The sequence below is a fragment of the Gymnoscopelus microlampas genome (genome assembly GCF_963454915.1).
Source record: "Gymnoscopelus microlampas genome assembly, chromosome: 2".
NCBI lineage: Eukaryota > Metazoa > Chordata > Actinopteri > Myctophiformes > Myctophidae > Gymnoscopelus > Gymnoscopelus microlampas.
Window position 1 is genome coordinate 36123587 of NC_139939.1, and position 22801 is coordinate 36146387.

General features: G+C 40.2%; 3 protein-coding genes across 4 annotated transcripts; 2 read left to right on the forward strand and 1 right to left on the reverse strand.

The window, feature by feature from the left end:
* Positions 1-1494: 1494 nt before the first annotated feature.
* Positions 1495-7684, forward strand: fgf8b (fibroblast growth factor 8b; the record flags this gene model as incomplete). The annotated part of the gene is made up of 5 exons (XM_084071248.1): positions 1495-1553; positions 2116-2152; positions 3242-3428; positions 6564-6670; positions 7376-7684. 5 exons carry the CDS (start codon positions 1495-1497, stop codon positions 7682-7684), a joined length of 699 nt encoding a protein of 232 aa, XP_083927374.1.
* Positions 7685-10607: 2923 nt separating this feature from the next.
* Positions 10608-15774, reverse strand: dpcd (deleted in primary ciliary dyskinesia homolog (mouse)). The gene is made up of 6 exons (XM_084080026.1): positions 15545-15774; positions 14624-14704; positions 13286-13410; positions 13008-13141; positions 12372-12474; positions 10608-11343 (listed from the first exon to the last, which is right to left on the reverse strand). Exons 1-6 carry the CDS (start codon positions 15606-15608, stop codon positions 11239-11241), a joined length of 612 nt encoding a protein of 203 aa, XP_083936152.1. The 5' UTR covers positions 15609-15774; the 3' UTR covers positions 10608-11238.
* Positions 15775-16292: 518 nt separating this feature from the next.
* Positions 16293-19963, forward strand: ccdc86 (coiled-coil domain containing 86). 2 transcript variants are annotated; one of them, XM_084074611.1, is made up of 5 exons: positions 16293-16850; positions 17620-17917; positions 18381-18510; positions 18614-18688; positions 19317-19963. In XM_084074611.1, the coding sequence occupies exons 1-5, from the start codon at positions 16463-16465 to the stop codon at positions 19488-19490; spliced, it is 1065 nt and encodes a 354-aa protein (XP_083930737.1). In that variant the 5' UTR covers positions 16293-16462; the 3' UTR covers positions 19491-19963. The 2 variants fall into 2 exon arrangements, with proteins under 2 accessions (XP_083930737.1, XP_083930738.1); XM_084074612.1 differs by having other exon boundaries at positions 17626-17917.
* The last annotated feature ends 2838 nt before the right edge of the window (positions 19964-22801 follow it).

Genomic DNA, 22801 nt, shown 5'->3' on the forward strand with positions numbered 1-22801 from the left:
AGTCCCCAGGCGGACCCCATTTTGACCACTGATTGAAACTGGGGTGCTGTTTGACAAAATATTCACTCATGAGATGTTTTGCTGTAGTTCTCAGAATGAAATTTCATGAATTACCTCCATGACTCCATATAGGCCTACTTTTAAGGTCAACCTACAATATTTAATATTAATCATCAGCACTGACTTAAATGCTGGCAGTTGTCAGGTGTGTTTCAGTGCAAATCAATCAAATAGTCCTAGATGCATTCCTTTTCTATCGGCCAGGGGTCTTCAACAGGGGTCCGGGACCCCTAGGGGGTCCTCAGAGTTACAGGGGGTCCGCCAAATTGTTGTATGATAGGGAACATCAGCCGAAAAGAACAGATCTACAAGCTCACAACGCCTTGCACTGCAAGGCGTTGTGAGCTTGTAGATTGGCTATTTTCAGAGAGTTGGTGTAGAGGGAAAAGAGCAGACCAAGTACAGAGCCAAAGGTCAAGTTGACTTAATATTAAGGGTTGTCAAGTGTACTAAATATTAAGGGTTTAAAAGGTTAACCATGTGAAAATACACATTTTTATGAATCCAACTATCTATGAAAACTATGGAAAAAGTTTAATCTACAACATGGTTGTAGTGGGGGTCCCTGCTTCATCTCTCTCTCAGCGAAGGGGTCCTCCTTGGGCTGAAAAACGTTGAAGACCCCTGCTGTAGGCTATTTGGAATTGGCTCTGGTCTGGACGCCCCGCCCTCTTGCACCGAGGACATTAAAGTATTTAAATGTGGAGGGAGGGAGATGGAGACGCCGTGGATCTGGAGTAAAAGGCAGGCAACCACAAGAAAATACACGTGTAGGAGAAGGGTGATGTAGGAGTCCCGCTATTCTGGCACTTCTTCAGCGTTACGCAGCCATAGACCAATTATTCTGGTCAATTTCCCAGAAAACAAATAAAGTCGTGCCGGCCTGTCTTTAAATTCATTCAAAAACTATTTGATACGTTTCGTGTTCATTCATTCATTTTTTTTTTTACATATCTGACAAATGTAAAACGCTGATGCGTTTTTAGATCCATGCGTAAAAAGCCTTCCATCCACCGCTCGCCACTGTGACCGTGACACAAAGTGGATGTATTTGATATCAGCCGACGTTAATCAAGACCCAAGGTTTCCATGAGGATGATGATTGACAAGAGAGGGATTTGATGGAGGTTGTGGAACAAGAACAGCGTCGCTGGATGACGGCGCGTCCTTCTTCTCTCTGATCGGATTTTCATTTTTTGCGGGATTAACTCCGATTTAAAACCTTTAAAACCTTCCGGACTTGTTTTGTAAAAAAAATTGCTGATCAATGAGTCCTACTGGCAGGAAGAGGCAGCCTGGGACCTCTCAATTAATTGGGTTCGATCTGTGATTGATAGGAGGACATATATAAACTGAGTTGAATTCCCTGCATCGGGATCATCAGGACTTCTATTTATTTCCAAGAGTCTCCAGCACTGAATCAGTGGAGTATTCATGACGCGATATTTGACTTATTTCACGATGAGGATAAGAACATCCAGATTAGGCTATCTGTAAGTAAAGGAGAGCTATATAATATACCAATAAGAATATGATAAGAACATCCAGATTAGGCTATCTGTAAATAAAGGAGAGCTCGGGTGGTGGATCGTTGCCCGTCAATATAAATCAGGGGTCTTCAACGTTTTTCAGGCCAAGGACCCCTTAGCTGAGAGAGAGAAGAAGCAGGGACCCCCGCCACAATATTGTATAAAATGATGTTGCAGATTAAACTTCTTAATAGATTTCATAGATATCTTCATAGATTTGTTTGACATGAACAGTGTTGGAACGTCAATGCCAAACATAGCAGATCTACAAGCTCACAACGCCTGGCAGCGTGAGGGTTGTGAGCTTGTAGATCTGCTATTATTGGCTAAAGTTCTCCTCAGAATAGGGATGCTGGTTTAAGTGGTTAATGCAAAAAGAAACATCCTATCACGCAAAGATTTGGCGGCCCCCCTTGTAGTAACTCTGAGGACCCCCTAGGGGTCCCGGACGCCCTGTTGAAGACCACTGATTGTAAATGATAGATTACATAAATACGTTTTCTCATTTATTTTCTTCTTCTTTCAGGTTACTTCAATTCATGACGCTTTGCTTTTACGCACAGGTAACGCACATGTTTCTTTTTTTTTTTTTTTTTTTACAAAGCAATAAATGCTGCATTTAAAAGCGTTTCATTTACTCCTTCAAAAATTAAGTCCCTTCATTAACTAAATAACACTTAACAGGTAATCAAATGACTTAATCCGTTTGTACATCTGCAATAGGGTGCAATAATGTAGCTTTAACAAAAACACACACACACACACACACACACACACACACACACACTTTCTATGCAAGGCAATGGCAATTGGCAACAATTCAAACATCTTGAAAAGAGGTAAAGCCCCGGCTAAAAGGTAATTGTTAAAACATATGTGGATGGATGGCGTATGGCTGGATGGAAGAAAAAAAGAAAGAGAGCCGTAAAGGGATGTAGTCCAGGGAGACAAGGTGGTAAAAACAACCAGATCAGAGGGGTGTCATCCTCCCAGCATCTCTCACAACATGGCTGTCCCCTATAGCCTTACATTAAACCTCGTCCGATAACAATGATACAGCCTTAATAAACAAATAATACAAATCTGGAAAATAGATAATACAATAAATAAATAACTCTATGTGGGCCTAAACCACTGTTTCCCAAATAGTGGGCCGGGACCCATTTGTGGGCCGAGGACACATTTTTATGGGTCACAAGGAAATGTCAAAACAATATGTCAAACAAAAAAATATGCTAAAAATGTTTTAAAAAAATCATGAATAAAACAATAAATCAATGATTTTTCCAAAGAATTTCATGAATAAATATAAAAGTAAATAAATAAAATAAATTCCACGAAATACCGAAAATAGCCGCTCTACAATCTCACAAGGCAGCACGAAGTGTTGTGTTGTGAGCTTTATCTTCTGTTTTCACTAGTTTGGGTCCCGGGGAAACGTTTAATATTTATTTTGGGTCTTGAGCTAAAAAGTTTGGGAACCACTGGCTAAGTAACCTGCGTCACCAGCGTGGCCTCATTTGGCTGACCTCAGAGATAACATGTGTCTATTCGCCTGTTATATGAACATAAAAGTCAATTTGAAAGGACATGCGTTTAACGGGGGTTTTGTCATTTTAACATAGGCGTGTTATTTTCTCTTGTCTGAACAGAACACTGTGCAGTCATCATCCCCCCCTAATTTTAAGCAACATGTAACCGAACAGAGCCGGCTGTCGGACAGGATGAGCCGCAGGTTGACCAGAACCTACCAGCTGTACAGCCGAACCAGCGGGAAACACGTGCAGGTTCTGGGCAACAAGAGGATCAATGCCAACGGCGACGACGGGGCAATGCACGGTAAGGTTTAGGCATATTTTTGTGAGGTTATAGGGTTAGGATTATAGGGTTAAAGTTTAGGCATAGATTTGTCAAGGTCGACCTCCTCTTAGCAGACCTTGTATTGAACTGTATATGTGCTTTTTTTTGCAAACTGCTAATTCAATCAACCAATCAATCAATCAATCAATCAATCATTCAACATGCGACGTCGCCATGGCGTCCCGATGTGTCAAAAGTGACTGACAGAGCGGCAAAATGTGACGCCTTGGGAGTGAGAACGGGTTGTAAAGGTTAGAGTGAGCACAACTATACTGACGTCAACAGCTAATTGGACTTGACAAATAACTCAGTTGACCACATCAGAACATGCATTCCTTTAAACCAATGGTTCTTAAACTTTAAAATGTCAAGGTCTCCCCTTAACTCTGACAGTATACAAATGGAACCATGTGGACTCCGTTAGGGTCTATTTGGTTCCATTTGTATAGCCTACACTGTCCGAGTTACAGACTTGTAAGGGTCAATTTAGACACCCAGCCCAGAGGGTCCCTGGAATCCATTTCGAGAACCATTGCTTTAAACCATTAAGACCATGAGGCTAATTCTACTAATGCCTTCTAAATAGCCTAGTATAGCCAGTTCTCACACTTTTTCAAGATTTTTCCAAAACATTTTAAAAGATAGCAGATTTACAAGCTTGCAGCGTGTGCGCTGTGAGCTTGTAGATCTGCTATTTTTGAATAGCCAGTGCTAAAATCTAAAATTACACAGATGCTTGCCCGGTTTCAATGGGTTTTGAGCAGCAAGCTAAAGGGGTGAATCAAGCTTTGTCAAAATACAGTCCATCAAGAAAAAAAATAAAAAAGAGAAGAAAAGAAAAAAGAAATAAAGAAAAAAGAAAAAGAAATCTGGAAAACCCATCTTAAGTAATCCTACTTTTGCCTCTTCAACAACCTCTGAGTGGCTTCATGTCTGAAGTTCCTAACTACAGTATAGCCTACACTCTTTCTGTTCTTTTAATCTGCAATTGTTGCTGTAGGCATACTGTATATAGGACCAAGTTAAACAATATGATCTACGTTTTGCCCAATTATTTCATTTGGGCCGAGCAATGCTTTTTAGACTAGGCTACTCTCTGAATTAATTGCAGCTGATAATTAAATGGACAAATCGATCAAACAATGAAATTTGTGCTGAGTGTGGTCTACAGTTAAGTAGGCCTAGACAGGTCCTATAAGATTTGAAATTATAGTTTCAAATATTTATAGGCCTAATGGAAATTATAAATGACACTTCATGCAGGCATTTAAAAACGGAAATTAGAAATAGTTGGTAATTGGTAAATAATAAATGTTTCCAAAAAACGGTAGGTAGCCTATGTTGCTATATAGGCTACTGTTCTTGGAAAATATTTCATCCAAGAGAATGCAATTTTAAATATTTTTGTGACCCCATGAAGCTCCATTTGTAGCTACTTTAATGTGCAGTGGTGTTTAGCATATGGACACCTGTTATATAAGATGGAATATAGGCAGTAGGCAAGGACATATATTATTCTTCTTTCAGGAAAACGTGTCTTAAATTTAAAGGGAGCGAGTTCCTGTCACCAAAGTATTTTGGTGTGTCTAGCCATCTTTCCACCACAGTTACCACCATCCATCTACTTCTCTATGCCTGCTGCCTGCATTTTTGGAGGGTCCTTTTATGAGGAATTTTCATTGCTTTACAACTCAATGTATGACTCAATTTATAAGGAGAGGTGAAGTCAGCATCTTCACTTTATCCCTTGTTTCCTCTGGTCTTCTCTCCTGTGCGCTCTTTTGTCTATCTCTCTGCTGCCTAGACACATGCATGCACATGCGCATGTACACACACACACACACACACACACACACACACACACACACACACACAAACGTGCGTGCATGCGCGCGCGCACGCACACACACACACACACACACACACACACACACACACACACACACACACACACACACACACACACACACACATGCACGCATGCGTACACACACACACACACACACGCACGCACGCACGCACGCACGCACACACACACACACACACACACACACACACACACACACACACACACACACTGAGCGAGCATAGACAACATTGCTGAGTGGGTGTCACACTTGTAGCAGGCCCAAACCTGACCACTGCTCAGTGCTTGTGGCTGTGTCTCCGACCGCAGTATTCTCACTCTCTGCTTCTTTATCCCCTAAGCATTTATAGCCTTTCAGTGACAATAGCCACTGTGCAAATTCCCCTTCGCTTGATGTTACAGTGGTAGTCATTGAACAACTGACCTCTTCATGCATTTAGCCTGCATATATTCTTCTTCTTTCTTCATAGTATAACATTTGTATATCATCATACAAAACCACACGGTCTCTTAAACAGTTATTTAACAGACCACAACCCTTGTAGCTTTTGATGGCCGAATAGGGTGGCAAATATGATTTTTCTAAAGTTCTGCATGGGAATGTAGATGGCTAAAATGACAAGCAGTAGTTCAGCAAGCATGCAGTAAAAAGTGCATGTCAAAATTTGTTTTGACATGTAGGCTACCCAGTGCTTCACATCTGTGAAGTGTAAAGTGTCAGTCCTGGAAGCTCTGTTACTCCTTGTGATTGTGTCAAATCATATACTGCCACAACAGTCAAGACAATTGCCATTGTCTTGACTTTTCCCATACAGTAGGCGTGCACAGTAAAGCATTTCTGCTTCATTGTATTGCTATGTTACCCATATATTATGTTAACCATGAACAGCAGTGATTCTATATTCTGCCTAATTTTATTAACCATGTACCATATTTGATATTGCTTGCACTATATTATTCATATTTGACATTGTGCCTTCTCGTTATCTGAATTTGTTTTCCATGTTTCTTATGTTCTCTGTTCTTTATCCTTTCCTTGAGACCTTGTACATTGAAGAATGTCACCCACTCTTTTACAGCTGTAAACTTGTGATGTGAAGTTGTGAAGTTGAATCTAAATTTGAATCTAAAGTTTCTATTCTAGTCTAGGGTACAAAAGTAATCTATCTCATACTGTAATATCTTGTTATCTTGATGTGCACTGGTCCTGTGTTATCTAACTAGTTCTATGCTTCATTTTTGCACAGCCAAACTGGAGGTGGAGACAGACTCCTTTGGGAGCCGTATTCGCATCAAAGGGGTGAAGACAGGATACTATATATGTATGAACAAGAAGGGAAAGCTTATTGGCAAGGTAATAGAGTTAACAACCTTAACCCTATATACTTCATTGACCGGAGCCCCCCCACCCCCAGGGGCTGGGCCCCCTAATTCTTTCCCTCTACACCAAAGCTCTTCACCAAAACTAGTCCATAACGTGTTGCAATGTCAAATGTTGTGTGTTTGAGATCTGATATTTTTGCTGAATGTTCGCCCCAGAATAGGGGGCGAACATGGGTTCATGTAGTTAAGAGTTTGGGGGCTATGTGTAATCATGCCACTATATGATAGCAGTCTGTCTTCTATTTTATCGTTCAAGGCAGTTCTTCTGTGGAGGGTGTGGGGCCACAGTGTGGGGCCACATTTGACCATTATTATTTAAATGATATATCCTTAAAATGTGCCTCTCTTCTGTTGGTAATTCTGAACTGCAGCACTTCACTATTCATCGTGAATTGATTGAAGCCACAATAAATTTGAGTATGGCATTATCCTGAACTGTGCTCTTTTAAGGTTTAATAACAGGGAACTCAAAGGAACATTTAGCCAGATTTATTTTCACCAGAATTTGTTCACCTGCACATAATCTAATGCATACTTCCAAAATCATTGACTATTTCCACCATTTGTCATTTGCCTTCTAAATGAGAGTTAGTGTGTCCCAAAAAAGTACTTGTTTTACTCTAATCTTATTCTTATAATGGCAGCTAGCTTCTCTGTCCTTCTGTGCTCCTCACAGCGGAAAGGACGGGGCAAAGACTGCATCTTCACAGAGATTGTCCTGGAAAACAACTATACAGCGCTGCAGAACGCCAAGTATGAGGGCTGGTACATGGCCTTCACCCGCAAGGGCCGTCCGCGCAAGGCCTCTAGGACCAAGCAGCACCAGAGAGAGGCCCACTTTATGAAGCGCTTGCCCAGGGGACACCTGCTGAGCGACAGGAGACCGGCGTTTGATGTCCTTCCTCTTCCAGTCCCTATCCATCCATTTAGAAACACTGGTCGGAGGACTAAGCATTCCAGTCACCAGCGCTCAGGAAGCCACTGAGAACCCAGATCTCTCAAGAGAAACAGAGGAAGGGGGGGCAAAACAGCCAACGAGGAGGACCCCACAGGGGAGAATGTGGGAATGTTCCCAATGAAATTAAACTACTTTCCCCCATCCCGTTGAACACCACCCACCTCTACACTTTGTGCTCCATTTTACAAACTCTTCTCAGTAAAACTGTGTTACTGTATTGTATCTAAATTTGAGTATCTAATATGCTATATTACATAATACAATATAGTATATTAGATTATATTAATGTTTAATATTTCAATATTAAACATTGAGTATCCTAATATGCTAGCTATTTTTCCTGTCAGACGGAATCATTTAAATCAGGGAATGATTTAAGTGTTGAAGATCTCAACGAGATTGGAATGAATAAATGAATCCTAGATGGATGGACACTTTGGGATTGGAGATTAGCCAACCAGGCAATAAAGAATGTTATGACAGAAAATGGTTGCACACAATCATAGACATGGCAGCTATCTGTGGATACTTTCCAGCATCTACAATAATGAGTCTCAGTAGACACTATACAGCTATTTCCTACCTTTAGGAGGCCATTTGGTGCTTTTTTTTTGTTGCCTTTTCTACATATATGAATATATTTTTACTGTAAAAATTGTAAATTACTTTAAATGATGGATATATTTATTGTAGAGTGTATATTAAAACCACTAAATAATGAATTAACAAGACGTTAATTGGAGGTTTTCTCTTGTTTGGCTAGTTCTGGAGATGGTGAGAGCTAGTGTACAATGTTGGTGTGTGTGTGTGTGTGTGTGTGTGTGTGTGTGTGTGTGTGTGTGTGTGTGTGTGTGTTTTTCCCCTGTCTTCTCCTTGAAGCTTGGAGACCCAGATAACTGAGGGGCAATATCTGTGACAGGCTACCGAATTCAATGTGCTCAGCAAGTGAGACTTGGGCCTGAATGGCCTGGGCTATGTATTAAAAGCGGTGAGGTCAGCCCACCATTTTGGCCCAAACAAAGGTTACCACCATGTAGTTGCATTTCTCACGATCGCACACCGTAACCCTCTGATCAAATGGGGCCTTTGTGAGACCTCATATAAAAGGGCATGTTATACAATAGTGGGTTCGAATAATAACACAAGGAGGGGTCAGCTATCAAAAAGAAGGCAGTCACACAGGGAGGGGTAGAGGGACTGGGGGTGGAGGTTGGGGTGAAGGATGGGCGAGGGAGCACGGGTATGAGGAGGAGAGAGAGGGGTTGAGGGAGTTGAGTTGGGGGGTGGGGGGGGGGGGTTGTGTGCAGAAAAAGCAAACCGGGGTCTGTGTGGCAAAATGTGGCATCGACTGAAAGAGAGGGGGGAACGGCTGGGAAGAGGCATTCGGGAATAAAAGGGAGGCAGAAAAGAAACTCTCTCTCTTCCCAGAAGCAGTTGAGCATGACCATCAGAGGCCAAACGACAGGGGAGGAAGAAGACCCTGAACAGAGACTGGGCCACTGCAACAATGCATGAACTGGATGTCCAATTTGTTAGTTGTTGTTTGCTGCCGTTGGAGTGCTCTGCATCTGTGAGAAATGTGTTTTGACATGTACCCAATGCTTTGAACATTGTTGAGTAGCAAACTAAAACAAACTACTGAGACAAATTAAACTAAAGCATACCCTAAAAATGAATACTGTTGAGTTTCAGCACAGCAGTATATCTTATTGTGTATAATGTGTTTTTTTATTCAACTGAAATTGATCCAAAAAAAAAATAATAGATTGATCGATAAAAAAAAGAAGAAAATTAGAAACAATGGAAACCCATCACATGAACTTGGAAAACAAAATAGAAAATGAGACTGACCAATTTGAAAATGTTTTACTATAGTGCTGTTCTTTCCATCTGGAAGTGCACAGAGCACAATAGTCAGAGTGACCTGTGGTTTTGTCTTTGCCTTTTGCACTTGCTGTCTGGGTTTGGCTCCGTGGCAAAAAGAAAAAAAAGAAAATGAAAAAAAAAAAAATGCAAGGAATCACAAGGTTGGAACAATCTAAATTTAAATGTCATTGTTTCCTTAAAACAGCATTGTTCCCTTTTTTATCCTCCATCTAAGTATGTCTGATGGGAACCTTTAAAAAACTGACCTTGGTTAAGTAGATAAATACCCCATTGTATTAGATGAATCGATACATTGCCATTTCTATTATGTCTTTTTATGTTGACAAACCTCACTAAAGAGTTGACTTGAGAAATCCTGATTTGATATTCTGGGCTTTTGTCACTGACAAACATGTGATTTTCCTGTTCTGCATGAAGTCCATTCAAAATGAAGTCATGAAACAGTTACACCTCTATCTGCTGAATCTAACCCGGGTTGTGTTCGGTGGAGTTCTCAAGGCAGTAGTCTTTTACTGTAACAGTGCAAACACTGTGGATCACTAGAGAAGCTACACAGTGAAACCCTGAGTGCTAATTTAACCACTTTCAACCTGGTGTGTCCCCATTTTGGGCTGTCATTTTCAGAAATTGTGCAAATGACAGATCTATAAGGCTTAGGCTCATTGCATGTTGCGATGTGACACGTTGTAGATCGGCTATTCTTTTCTATTTTTGAAATGTGTGGTTAACTCCAAGAGTGGACAAGTGCAACCAAATGGACCCGTAGAAATGAACACTGAGGACTTTACTGTGTAGCTAAATTGACCAATGTTTTCAGTCATGGCTTTCAGGGTGGCCCTGCTACATGTGAGAAACATAAGGGTATTCAGTTAACACAAATGGGATATGCCTGTAACGGTGACCCCGTAGCAAGTGGGGACGAGGCATTGTGTGTTTTGAGTGTTTTACAAGGACATCAAGGAGGAAAAGGGGTTGGAAGGTCGGGTGGGGGGTATTATATGACTCCCCTTCACAGGATGGAGGGTAAAGTGCAATGAGAGATTAATTAGAATTTAGAATGAATCCCCTTTTATTGTGAATACTTTTACAGTTAAATACAAATAACATGGCCAAATATGGCATTGGCAATTCAAAGTACGGAATGAATGCATTTTGTTTTTTCTGACAATTAACATTTTAAAAATTCACAGTCAGAACAAATTACAGTGCTCTTGCTCCAATTCATCAACTCAGTAAACAACCTCATTAGTAAAACACAACAAGAGTCATTACATGTGGTGGGACAGGCACTGAGTGGAAGGACTTCTCAATCAAGAGATACCATAAAATGAACAGAGAAAGAACATAAAGATATAAACAGATCAGACCTCAAACTGTGTTTTATAGCTCTGCTTTGAATGCACCATGTGTCATTCCCCCCTACCCACACTGATCTACAAATCAAAGAGCAGCAACTGTATGAGTAATTAAACAGGGGGAAAAAACTAAAACAAAATAACTTCTGGTTTTCTCTCATATCCTGCAAAAATGCACCATCAATCTGGTAGTGGGTAGTATATATTTTAGAATCATTTATGAGTGAATCACCTTTGTTGATATAAAATATAAAGCCAAGTGAGAACCCTAAACATTTTAAAACACAGTAGCTGATATTTGCAATTTGTAGGGCAGAATAGAAGAACTTCAGGACTTATTCACTGAGTTTTGCAGTCGACATCGCCATCACTGTTCCCTTTCAGTTTCTTTAGCTCCTTCAGTAGCTCATGCTCAAGGGTTAAGATCTCCTTGGGTTTCTTGTACTGAGAGAAAAAGAGAAAGAAATAGAGAGAGTGAAATGAAAAGGTAATGACTTCTACAGCCAGTCTCTCTCTCCCTGATGCACATCCCTTACTGTATTAACACACACTGAAATAAGAAATCAAATATCACACAGAGACCAATTATGATAGCCCAACACTACAAAACGTCAATCTTATCTGCCAGATACCTGATATATTTGCCATTATTCCAGCTGTCTAGCTTATATAGTTCAAAAGGTCTCCTTGTATTCGAGAATTTCAGACAGCACATTATTCATAATGCAATCTGAATGTGTTTAATGATACACCTTTGTTATTTCATATTCCCTGCATTTGTTCAGATGCCTGGGACCTGACACAGACAGTGATATTCGCAGAATGGGAGATGACCCTCGTGTCATTGTGCTTTGAAGATCGACTGTTTTTGCGACGGTACAGCGGTGTGGAGTAGAGTGAGACAAGAAAGAGAGGGCGCGATAAGAGATATGCAACACAGGTCATAGCTCAAATTCGGACCGGTGAGGGAACAGGATTCAAACCTGTGATGTAGGTCTGTGTTCCAAATGGTTGCACAACCAGGACATCCCAAGATATACATTTTAACACCAGATATTTCATGAACAACACAGTCTGATCTGTGAAAATTAGTCAAATTAGTAATATTCTTCATCTGTTTTGTCCCATGGCTTTTTTATGTGCATAAACATCAGCCTTCATCACTTCATCGGTATTAACTTACCGTAGATGACACTCCAGAGTAAAACTTTGACTGCAATGCTCGAGGACTATGACAGGGCAGGACATTGTGGAGTTTTCAACTTCTGGCATTTTAGCCTTGCCACCCTGTGTGCAAGCTTTCTTTTTCAAAATGTTGCTATATTTAATTTAATATTGAATCACTCATGCAATTTGCTCCCATCAATTAATGTGTTATCTGTACCCTGTCAACTACAGCATCTATCAAGTTTAACTTATCTTATCTTTATCTTATCTTTTCTGTTAATTGAGTCTAGTTGGCCAGGACTTACGCTGATGATTAGTGTGTTATTAGCATGAGTGAAGCTGAGGGCAGAACAGTCCAGTGGCAGCTGGCTTCGGTCTAGGTCAGGAATACTGAACTTCTTATAATACCTGGAAAGACACAGAGAGGATGTGATGATTCCTTCAAGATAAAAAAAAATCAATGTATTGCCAACAGTGCCATCTATAGGAGAGACACAAATACTGCAAGCGCCTTACATTTTCATAGCAACTTGGTAAAAAAAAAGGAAAGAGAAAATTTTCCATGCATGTTTTCCATTCAATGGAGAATTAGAAGTTTGAAGTTAATTAGAAGAATTAGTTCACTATTACTTTACTATATTCTATATACTATATTATTACTATATTCACATAAAGGAATTTTACTTGCATTGCTTTATTGTAAAAAGAAGCAGCAAAAAACAAAAACAAGGGACATTCTTTAATTAAATATAAGAGTAAGGTATATACAAGTTCAAATGTAAGTATAAAACTAAGAATAGGAAGTAAAAGTAAAAACTGCAAGATGGTGTATTGGAAGTACAGAGGATGACACTGGCAAGATTAAATCCAGGTAGATAGATAGATGAGAGTATAAAAGAGAGGCCTTAAACCAGATCCGTCAACAGGCACAATCAACATACTTTTTGTTTGAGGTCTTTATGATGCAGCATCTTTCAGCAGGCTCCACAGAAACATCGAAGACTTCTTTAGGATAGGGAAGATTCCGGATTCTCCACTGAAAACTCGTATTTGTGTCTTTACGCGAGAATGTAGGCTAGATGTGAGGCAAATATAGCATATTCAGTAGACACATGATCAACCTCTATCTCCAGAAAAATAAAATTGAGCTAAAAGTCAAAAATTATATATATTTTTTGATCCAAAGAAATAAAATAAGAAATGGTACTACAAAACATACATTAGCACAGTTCTCCTTGATCCCTTCAGATTCCAAAGCGGCAACAGTGGCCGTGTGAGGCTCTCCGACCTCTGTCTGCCATTGGCCCTGAGCTCCCAGTGAGTTTTTAGACTTCCACTTTCTCACTGAAAAAGTGTGAAACATGAGGTATATGAACATAATATATTAAATAAAATTCAACTTTTGCTGTAAATCCACTGTACACAAGTGTACTTACAGTGTCATGTTTTTTCTACAACATAAATTACAACCATCAATACCTCAACCCTGAATTTTGATGCCGTATTGTGCTTTTATTTTACTAAGGCCTATTAATTGCATGTGTGGTTCAGATATTTCAAATAACAGTGTGTTTGATTTTTTGATTTGTGGAGATTATCTTACTGAATAAGACCTATGAATATCATCATAACTAAAAGAATGGAATGAGCCACACACTCATTGGCCCTCATTTATCAATGGAGCCCAGGAATCATCTTACGTCGAGGCTCACGTGTGATTTATCAATAAGGTGTATGTACCCTGTCAATCACAGCGTAAGAATGGTCGGCTGTTGATAAATGTGACGGAGCCTCACCCCGCAGGTTTTTCTCAAAGAAGCGGAATACTTTTTCCCATATGCCTACGTTGTTGAATGATACCAATCACATCGTCATGATTGCTATACATTAGCTATACATTTTTGGAGTGGATACATGTGTTCAGAAGCCTGTCAGATAGTCAAGACTATGCTGCACCGCAAGTCTGAGATGTAAAACATTTGCATACACGAGCTGAGAGCAGACGTGAAATTTGAGCGCACCGTACGCCCAAGTCAAAGTGATGATAGAATGATAAATCCCGATGAGGGCCATAGTCTCCTCTCCTCGCAAAAATATTGTTTTCTTAGGCCAAGGTTTTGACCCGGAGATCTTCATCAAGGCATAACCCAATATCATAAGCCTTTGCTCGCAACAGAGCTTATCTTCTTAATTTATCCAAAACCCAACGCCGTTCAAACACTGCAATATGAACCATAGTAGTATAAAGTGCATAATGCATAGTAAATCAAACGATATTTACTCATTCTGTGGATTAAAATGTAGAGAATTGTACAGAAGGCAAGTACAGATACAAGAACAGTCTACACACCGATATGTTTTATCTCACCACAAAGCATATGACATTTTGACCTACATGCTCTTCATCAGAGCAGTCTGAATAATGAGAGCTAAAGAGTGTGTGGACTCTGTTCTTGTTTCATGTATGAACTTTGTCTGGCACCTACGTTTTAGTTTAGGGTTTTCAGTAACAGACACAAACCCATAAACAAAGACATAATCCTCCACTCCAGCTTACCAATGAGCTCATCTGTTTGTAGGTCATACTCCTCTGCCATTTCTTTCCCATCTGTAAAGAGATAGTGGACCTTCCTTTTCCCTTGAGAAACAGATGAGAAAGACGGTTACACATGATTATAGATGAACCATCAAGCCATGACAAATAAACGCATGAATGTGTTTATTTTAAAGCAACAAAGAGTACAGGAATAAAAATGACATCGCAACTACAGAGCTTAGATTTAATAATTTGGCATATTAGTACATAATTAGCCAAGCCATGTTAAACATAGTGCATGTATTGTATGTCTTGTTGATGATGAATTGAGTACAATGGACCAGAGTGGAAACAATAATAATTGTCTTATGCTTTTAGCATAGATGTTTTGAATGTACTGCCATACTGTTAGAAAATTTGTAAATAGAGTATTCAATCAATCAATCAATCAATCAATCAATCAATCAATCAATCAAACAAACAATGTGGCCAATTAATATCTCCTGTTTCCATAGCATGAGACAGCTTGATCTAGTAGGCCTTCAACTCCAACAATAGTGGTGTAGCCATATTTATATGCTACACCAATATGCCAAATATATATATATATGTATATATATTTGTATTTATTTACACACACACACACACACACACACACACACACACACACACACACACACACACACACACACACACACACACACACACACACAGTTCTCTTGCAAACACCTGGAGGAGATGATCTCATTAAGTTTTAGGACCATACTTTGGCTTAGCCTCATCAGTTAATTAATCTATTGGAGTAGCTCAGTATGGGTGAGGTCACAGCTGGGGCTAACTGTATAGTCAGTAGTTGATAGCCCCAACCAGCGAATATTAGCTCTCAAAGGCAATTATGTCTACGTAAATAAGTAGATAGGTTTGTTACACTCAGTGACTCACCATCTTGTACCAAAGTTGTTTTCTTTGATGATGTTAGAAGATCAGTCCAGCACTGCACAGCCATGATGCTGTTGTAAAGAGACACTTCCTGAAACACTACGTAGCCAAGGTAACGGAATTAATTATTTTTATTTTCATTATTTTAACATGATGAAATAAATGTCAAACACGTGTAAGTAATGGTGGTAATATTGATATAGGTTAAATGGATACAACAAACGTGAACAGAACTTTTAAGTTTTCAAAGGAGAAATAAACAAGAAAAACATAGAGGGGTTGACCCGGATGTTAAACAATGATTACAGCTACACACCAGTGTTGCCAGATGTTGCGAGAGAAATAAGCAACATATGACATTCATTGGCTATTTGAAAATAGCCGATACTACGAGCTCACAGCGCGTCGCGGTGCAACGCCTTGTGAGCTTGTACATCTGCTATTTTATATTTTATATATATTTAAAATTTGACAAAATGTGGACTATTTCAACAACACATTAATGTGGTACACGGGTCCCTGGCACAACATATTTTCAGTCCGCTGACAAATGCATGTTAATTTGGGGATCCTTGACATGAAAATATTTGAGAACCACTGGTTTAGACAACATTTAGGAAACAAGCCCAAATAAGAGACTACACTTTAGAAATGAGACCCCAAAAAACGCAACCACTAAAAACAAGGCCAAAGTAGCTTATAAAAACGTACATGGCAACACTGCTACACACGTCACACTTGACCCCGCACAGTCGCCACAGTACACACGTGTATGTAGTGTGAGGCTTGTGGAGAGTAATGGTTATATGTTAAGTTTGTTCGTCTTAATATTTATCTGTCATTCCGCGTGGTTTAACCGTCTACAACACTATTTGAATACACTGTCTATATATTAGACACTGTCTATTTGAATTAGACAGCATGTCGGCCGAAGAAGAAGCTTTGCTGAATGAAAACACTGCGTCCGAAGCGGCGGCACAAGAACAGGAGGCCGACATTATTATCATAGAGCCCGACTCTCCTCCGCCGGTCGTCACACGGACCCGCAGCGGACGGGTGGTCCGGACCCCCTCTGCTCTCCTGGGCTCCCACACCCCCGCGAAGACCCCCGCCCGGCGTGCTGCCAGGAGGTCTACGGTCAAGGAGTTACCGGAGCCGGAGGAAAGCACAGTGATAGACCTAGAGGAAGATAAGTGCGTGGTGATACAGGCGGTGGAAAACAACGAGTCCACGCCGGAGACCAAGTCGGTAGCACCAAGCACAGAGTCCGAGTTAACGGAGGTACCGTTATGTCCAGAACCTGCTGCAGGTAGGACTGTCACTATAGTCACCATTATATAATAGCAATTATCCGAGATGGTAACAGGATAGGTGGGCACTATGTGGACATCTGGGCACCTCCAATGTAAAATTGGTTATTTTGTCCCAAATGTTTTTGTTTTTTTAATATTTGAAAAATGTTTTAACTATACATGTTAGAAGAACAAGCGTAAACATTCGACAAATAAGGTCTAATATTTCTAGAATTGCTGCAAATGGCTACAAAACCACTATCCTGTCATTTTGGGGCATAAACAAGAAGTTGAAGGATACAATTAAGTCTGATAATGATGTACCATGCATGTTCATTGTTCACATCACAGCATGTATACTTTACGACCATTTTCTACAAAATAGGCAATTTTGCATCTAGGTGCCCAGATGTTCCTAGTGCCCACCTATCCTGTATCCTTTGAGATAATCGCAATTATTTTGCATAATCGTTTCCATGTAGCAAAATGTTATTACATTTTCCAAAAAATGCAGAAATAGCAGATCAACAAGCTTAGCTTGTAGATAGGCTATTTCTGTTATTTTTTTAATTTATTTTTTCAAAGTATAAAATTATGAAATATGTCTAATTTCATTGTATATTCAAGTTATTTGTCATTCTCTTCCCTGTGTAACTTTTGATTTCAAAGCCTAAAAGGCCAACTGAAATTACGTTTTTATTCATAATGTTCAATGCCAAAAAACACGTTAATCGCAATTATTTGTGTGACAATTAATCGTCAACTTCAATTTGTAATCGTTAACAGCCCTAGCTGCAGGTACAGACGAACCTAACGGAAACAACAGAGAGACTGATCGATCTCCTACGCCGATGGAAACGGTTGAATCTCCTTCTACACCGATGGAAACAGTTCGATCTCCCTCTACACCGATGGAAACCGTTCGGTCTCCTTCTACACCGATGGAAACGCCACCTGCATGTCCAGATAAAGCCACTGCCAAGAAGAGGAAGCATTCAGAGTCCGAGGTGAAACACCAGAACCCGGTTATTCCGCTGGGGAAACCCAAGTCCGGACGGGTGTGGAAGGACCGCAATAAACAAAGGTGAGCGGGTCCATTTGGTTGCAGAGTAACAGACTATGTTACTGTAGCTGTGGTGTTTGTGTTGTGTGTTAATACACAGGACCTTAATGGAAACCAGTCCTGAGGGCTTATGTGGGTTGTCCTTTTAGCATTCTTTTGTATAAATATGTGCCACCCTGCCTGTTTTTTTGCAAACTGTTAAAGTATTCAATCAATGTGTGACATGGTATAGTTTTTGTAACGTTGCCACAAAATGGCGTCGCCCCGGTCTAATCAGCTGTCTAGGACTTTTTAACAAGACCTTCACAGTTTAACTTTATGATTATAGCTGGGAAAGCGACCACAGATTTTAAGATAATTCTATTTCTTAAGCTCCGGTGCTGTTGTGTTTTCATTTCAGGAGCACATGTGCTCTACTGAAAGAAATGCCACCATAGAGCTGTGCTGTTTGTTTGGCCTGATTAAATGTTGTTTAATTGAACAGGTTCTCTGCGATGGTTCAAGATAAGCCATTGCGTACTTCTTGGGAAAAGAAGATGGCAGCAAAACGAGATAGAGACCTGGTGAAAAAGTTTGCTCTGCAGCTTAAAGAAGACCAAGCCAAAGAGAAGACGGTAGGATGTTCAGAATTTATGCTGTATGCTGAACATTGCTTTGACCCCTTCAACATGCAATCACATGTGGTGTTCGCTCATTCTGTATTTCCTTCCACTGTAGGACAAGAGGAAAAGGCGCGAGGAGAACTTGAAACGACGTGCTGAGAATGAGCGCAAAGCAGAGATTGTGCAAGTGGTACGTCAACCCTCTGTATAAAACACATACACAGAAAAGCATGAAGTCAGATGCCACTGTCACAAACCACCAGGGCCATTGCTAGGAAATCTGGGACCCATGAAAAGATATAATGGCTACTGGGCCCCTTATAAAGCATAATCTAATGGGGTGCCTGCCTGGTGGCGCAATGCATTGACCACATGGTTCTTGTGAGTCGTGACCCGAGTTTGAATTAGACCGATATTGGCATTTTTGGACCATATCTGTAGTCAAGGTCTCTCTCTCTTCCCCCCTCCATTCTAATACTGATTTTATTTCTTGTATATAAACGAAACAACACAACAAATTTAGTAGATTTTTTATAATCGACTAAATCTATTAGTTTAATTAACCACAAGTATTATACTTTGTTGTCCAATTGTCGCATGCAAAAATAGCGAGCCCATAATATTTACAGTACTGATCTTGTCAGAGAACTTTGAGAGCAGTGTAGAAAAAAGTGCATAAAAGTTTGAACCTAGACTTAGCCATCTTGTCTACCTGTGTTGATGCTGAGGACGTCATCTTCTGTCTTTTTTTGTGGTTTCTCATTCACTCATTCAGTGTTTGTCATACTTCTGACTATATGATGTATTTTTTATCTCAGATCCAGAATACAACGAAGATTAAAAGGATGAAGAAGAAGCAGCTGAGGAAAATTGAGAAGAGGGACACACTGGCACTGTTACAGAAGTCGCAGCCTAAAGGACCCAATCGAAAGGAGAGACGGAGCCAAACAAAAAGCCAAACAAAAGTGGAGACCATTAGTGACCTTAGTTGAGCAGATTGTCTGTGATGTAAAGATTGTCCAAGACCAGTAATGTCTTACAGTATTTCTCCCTCTACTCCTCAATACACAAACACGGTTTCAGGTCTTACAGTTATAACTTGATTAAAAGTGCATACCTAGGATGCTGGATCAAAAACATGTTTGCCATGTAAGACAAATAAATAAAATCTACAACAAAATGACTCCCGTTTTGCAGATCTTTATTTTGAGTGACGTTTTGAGCCACCAGGCCCTTCCTCAGACTTCCTCTGAAGTGGTGGCTCAAAACGTCACTCACAAGAAAGGTATGAAAAAGGGAGTTATTTTGGTTGCAGATATGATCTATTTTGCTTATTTAAAATTATACCCATGAAGACTTTATGCTACTATATTTGACTTACTGCCAATAATGTTGTGTTAGAGGAATACATGGTGCAAAGATTACTCTGAATTTATGAATAAAACGATTTCTCCTATTGCTTGAATTATTAGTGCATTTGACTATTTCAGTGGTATCATATTTTAAAGTACCACCATTACACATTTTAAGTAGCATGGTTTCATCAGAGGCAAAATCTTTTATACTATGCCTTTAGCCACTAGAGGGATCTGATTCAGTCATGCTAATGGTATTACAAATAAACTAATACAACTAACACTATACATATATGTAAGTATGTACTTCTTATAAGGAATGAAGCTACTTGCTACTAGAAGTGTAAAGAAGTTTGAAGTGGACCATTACTGATTTTCTTTGTATTTAAAAAAAATCAAACGCAGGATTAGCATGTAACATGAGTGGCGTTCTGCTTAAAAAGACTGCCTAGATAGAACCATTAGGATAGTTAGATTGAGGCGTATGTGACCGGAAGGTGAATGAGCGTGGGATCAGCTTGACGTCCATGCCTGCCTGAACTATTGCGATGCTCCATTTTTGCACTTGTAAGTTATTCTGGATGAGAGTGTCTGCTAAATGCCTAATTATAAATGGTAAAACCCTGTCAGCAGCCCCTAGACCAGACTGCTGCTCCTTACAACCAAATGGAAATTGTTGAGGGTTCAGCCTGGAATCTGCCCAATAGACTGAGATATAGCCTACTGTGTGAAAAGCTTGATAGGTTGTGGGGTCACTCAAATTGTCATATAAGGGTTCATCTTCCAGAGAGAATGAAGTACACTCAATTCAATAAGGTTTCTAGTATTCCGCACATTATATTTGCAGATAACTAATTTATAAACTAATAAAGTAATTATTGAGTCAATCAAAAACTCAGAGGTTTCTAATAACACTGAGGGCACTGTACCTGATACTCTTATCAGCAAGGGATATTGGAATTAAATACAATGCTGCCCTCTTGTGGTTATGACATCAAAGTACAGGATTATAATAAACCACAATTGAGCTTAATTTCGTCTCATGACGCTCAAGTGAGTTAGGATTGATTGTCTCATCATGTGCTTGTTGATTCTGTGTAGCGCCATCATTAGTTCTGACTCTAATTTTGTTGGTGTAATGCATAAACCGAATGACTCTTGGGTCACTATTACTAACTAGGTTAGTAATAGCTAACTCATTTAATGTCTCCATGAATTGAGTACATGAGGACCCCCATTTGAAACAAGCCATTGCGGCTTTTCTGGGATTTTTCAATCCTATTTAGTTGACCTTGTATTGTGAACTGTACTTCCATGTGCTTTTTCTCTGCAAACTTCTAAGTATTCAATCAATCAATCAATCAATCAATCAAACTTACTTTTATTTATCCTTGGTCTGACTGAAATGCTTGGTAAAATTCATGGCACTGAAATAGCCTAGTTATGCTCATATAGTAGATACCGCTTTGGCCGCAGCTGTTCATTGGAGCAATACGTCATCGCGGCCTCCATATTTTGCAGGTGCAGCCAGGTGCATGTATGCCCCATGTATTTCTGCTGATTTCACGTGGTTTGGTTTGTTACAAATGTCAGCCATGTAGCTGTGTTATGTCCATATTCACATGGTGGCCAGTTTGGGAACTATATTCTTTGCAGTCCATGCAAATATAGATGTATTGTCTTATAGCTTGAACACTAGGACTGGAGGATGACTAAGCTTTAATAAGAGGTAATTTGTCTTCTCAGTGTTTGGCATTTGAATTTGCACAGCATTCTAAAAACAAATCTTTCACCTGATACACTTTGCTTTCAAACCACTTGCATTGTTTATGTACTGTATGGTTTTGGCATGCTCAACTGATGTGGAAGATAGACATAGGTACAACTAACTAAACTTCTAATGACATCCAAGACACAAATGTATGCAATGCAGACATGTAGGCCTAATGATTCAGAACACTTATTTTGAACTTCTCCAAATATGACATATGATATAGCTGATAGCTATATATATATATAGATATAGCTTAACACAATCTATCCAACCATTTGATGGTTTTTGTGAACTTACATGATGATGTGTGGACGATGTGTTTTCATCACATAACATAATTTAATCCGCTGGTCGAATTCTCGTCCTCATGTCGAGACAATTTTCCCTGCAAGGTCAGAAATTAGTTTTCCTAAAATCTACCAATGTCCTACTCTCAATTGCGTGACTATGAGAATAGGGTCAACATGTTAGGCTTCTTTTACACAACATTTACATTATTTCATACAGGATGATGGTGTACCTGCTAGGCCTTGGCCTGTCGCACCTCCAACGGTGCCGATGGAAGACTATGCATGGCAGGGGCGTCCGCTTCCCTGAGCCAGGCCTAAACCTGACCGCATACCAAAACAGTTGAGCTGCAGGGTCTTCAGCTGGGGACCACCTTTCATTGATGTTTCGCCCCTTACCCAGAACATCTCCTGGTGGCGGGGCAGTGAACAGGGACATCTCCCTGACACCCCCTGCAGCTCAACTTATTTTGATGTTCCCCCCCAAGTCTTGTCTCGTCGTCTCAGCCAGAGCCAGTGGCTTGCTTTCTCTGCTTCCTCTGATAGCTCTTTGGTGGCTTTGCTCAGTCTGGCTCCCCGTAGCCCCACGTCTCTGAGCAGACGTGACGTGGAACTGCCAACGAAGCCCCTGGCTCCCACCTCCACCGGGTACGTCCTCGCAGTCCATCCGCTTTCCCTGCACTCCGCAACCAGGTCTGCATATTTTGCCATCTTCCTTTCGTAGGCAGCTTCCAGACCCTCCTCCCATGGCACTGTCAACTCAGCCAGCAGTACTGACTTCACCGCTGCTGACCACAGCACCACGTCGGGTCTTAAAGTGGTGGTACAGATTTCCTGTGGGAACTGGAGCTGTCTCCAGCACCTCCTCCTCAGCCCTCCATTTCCTT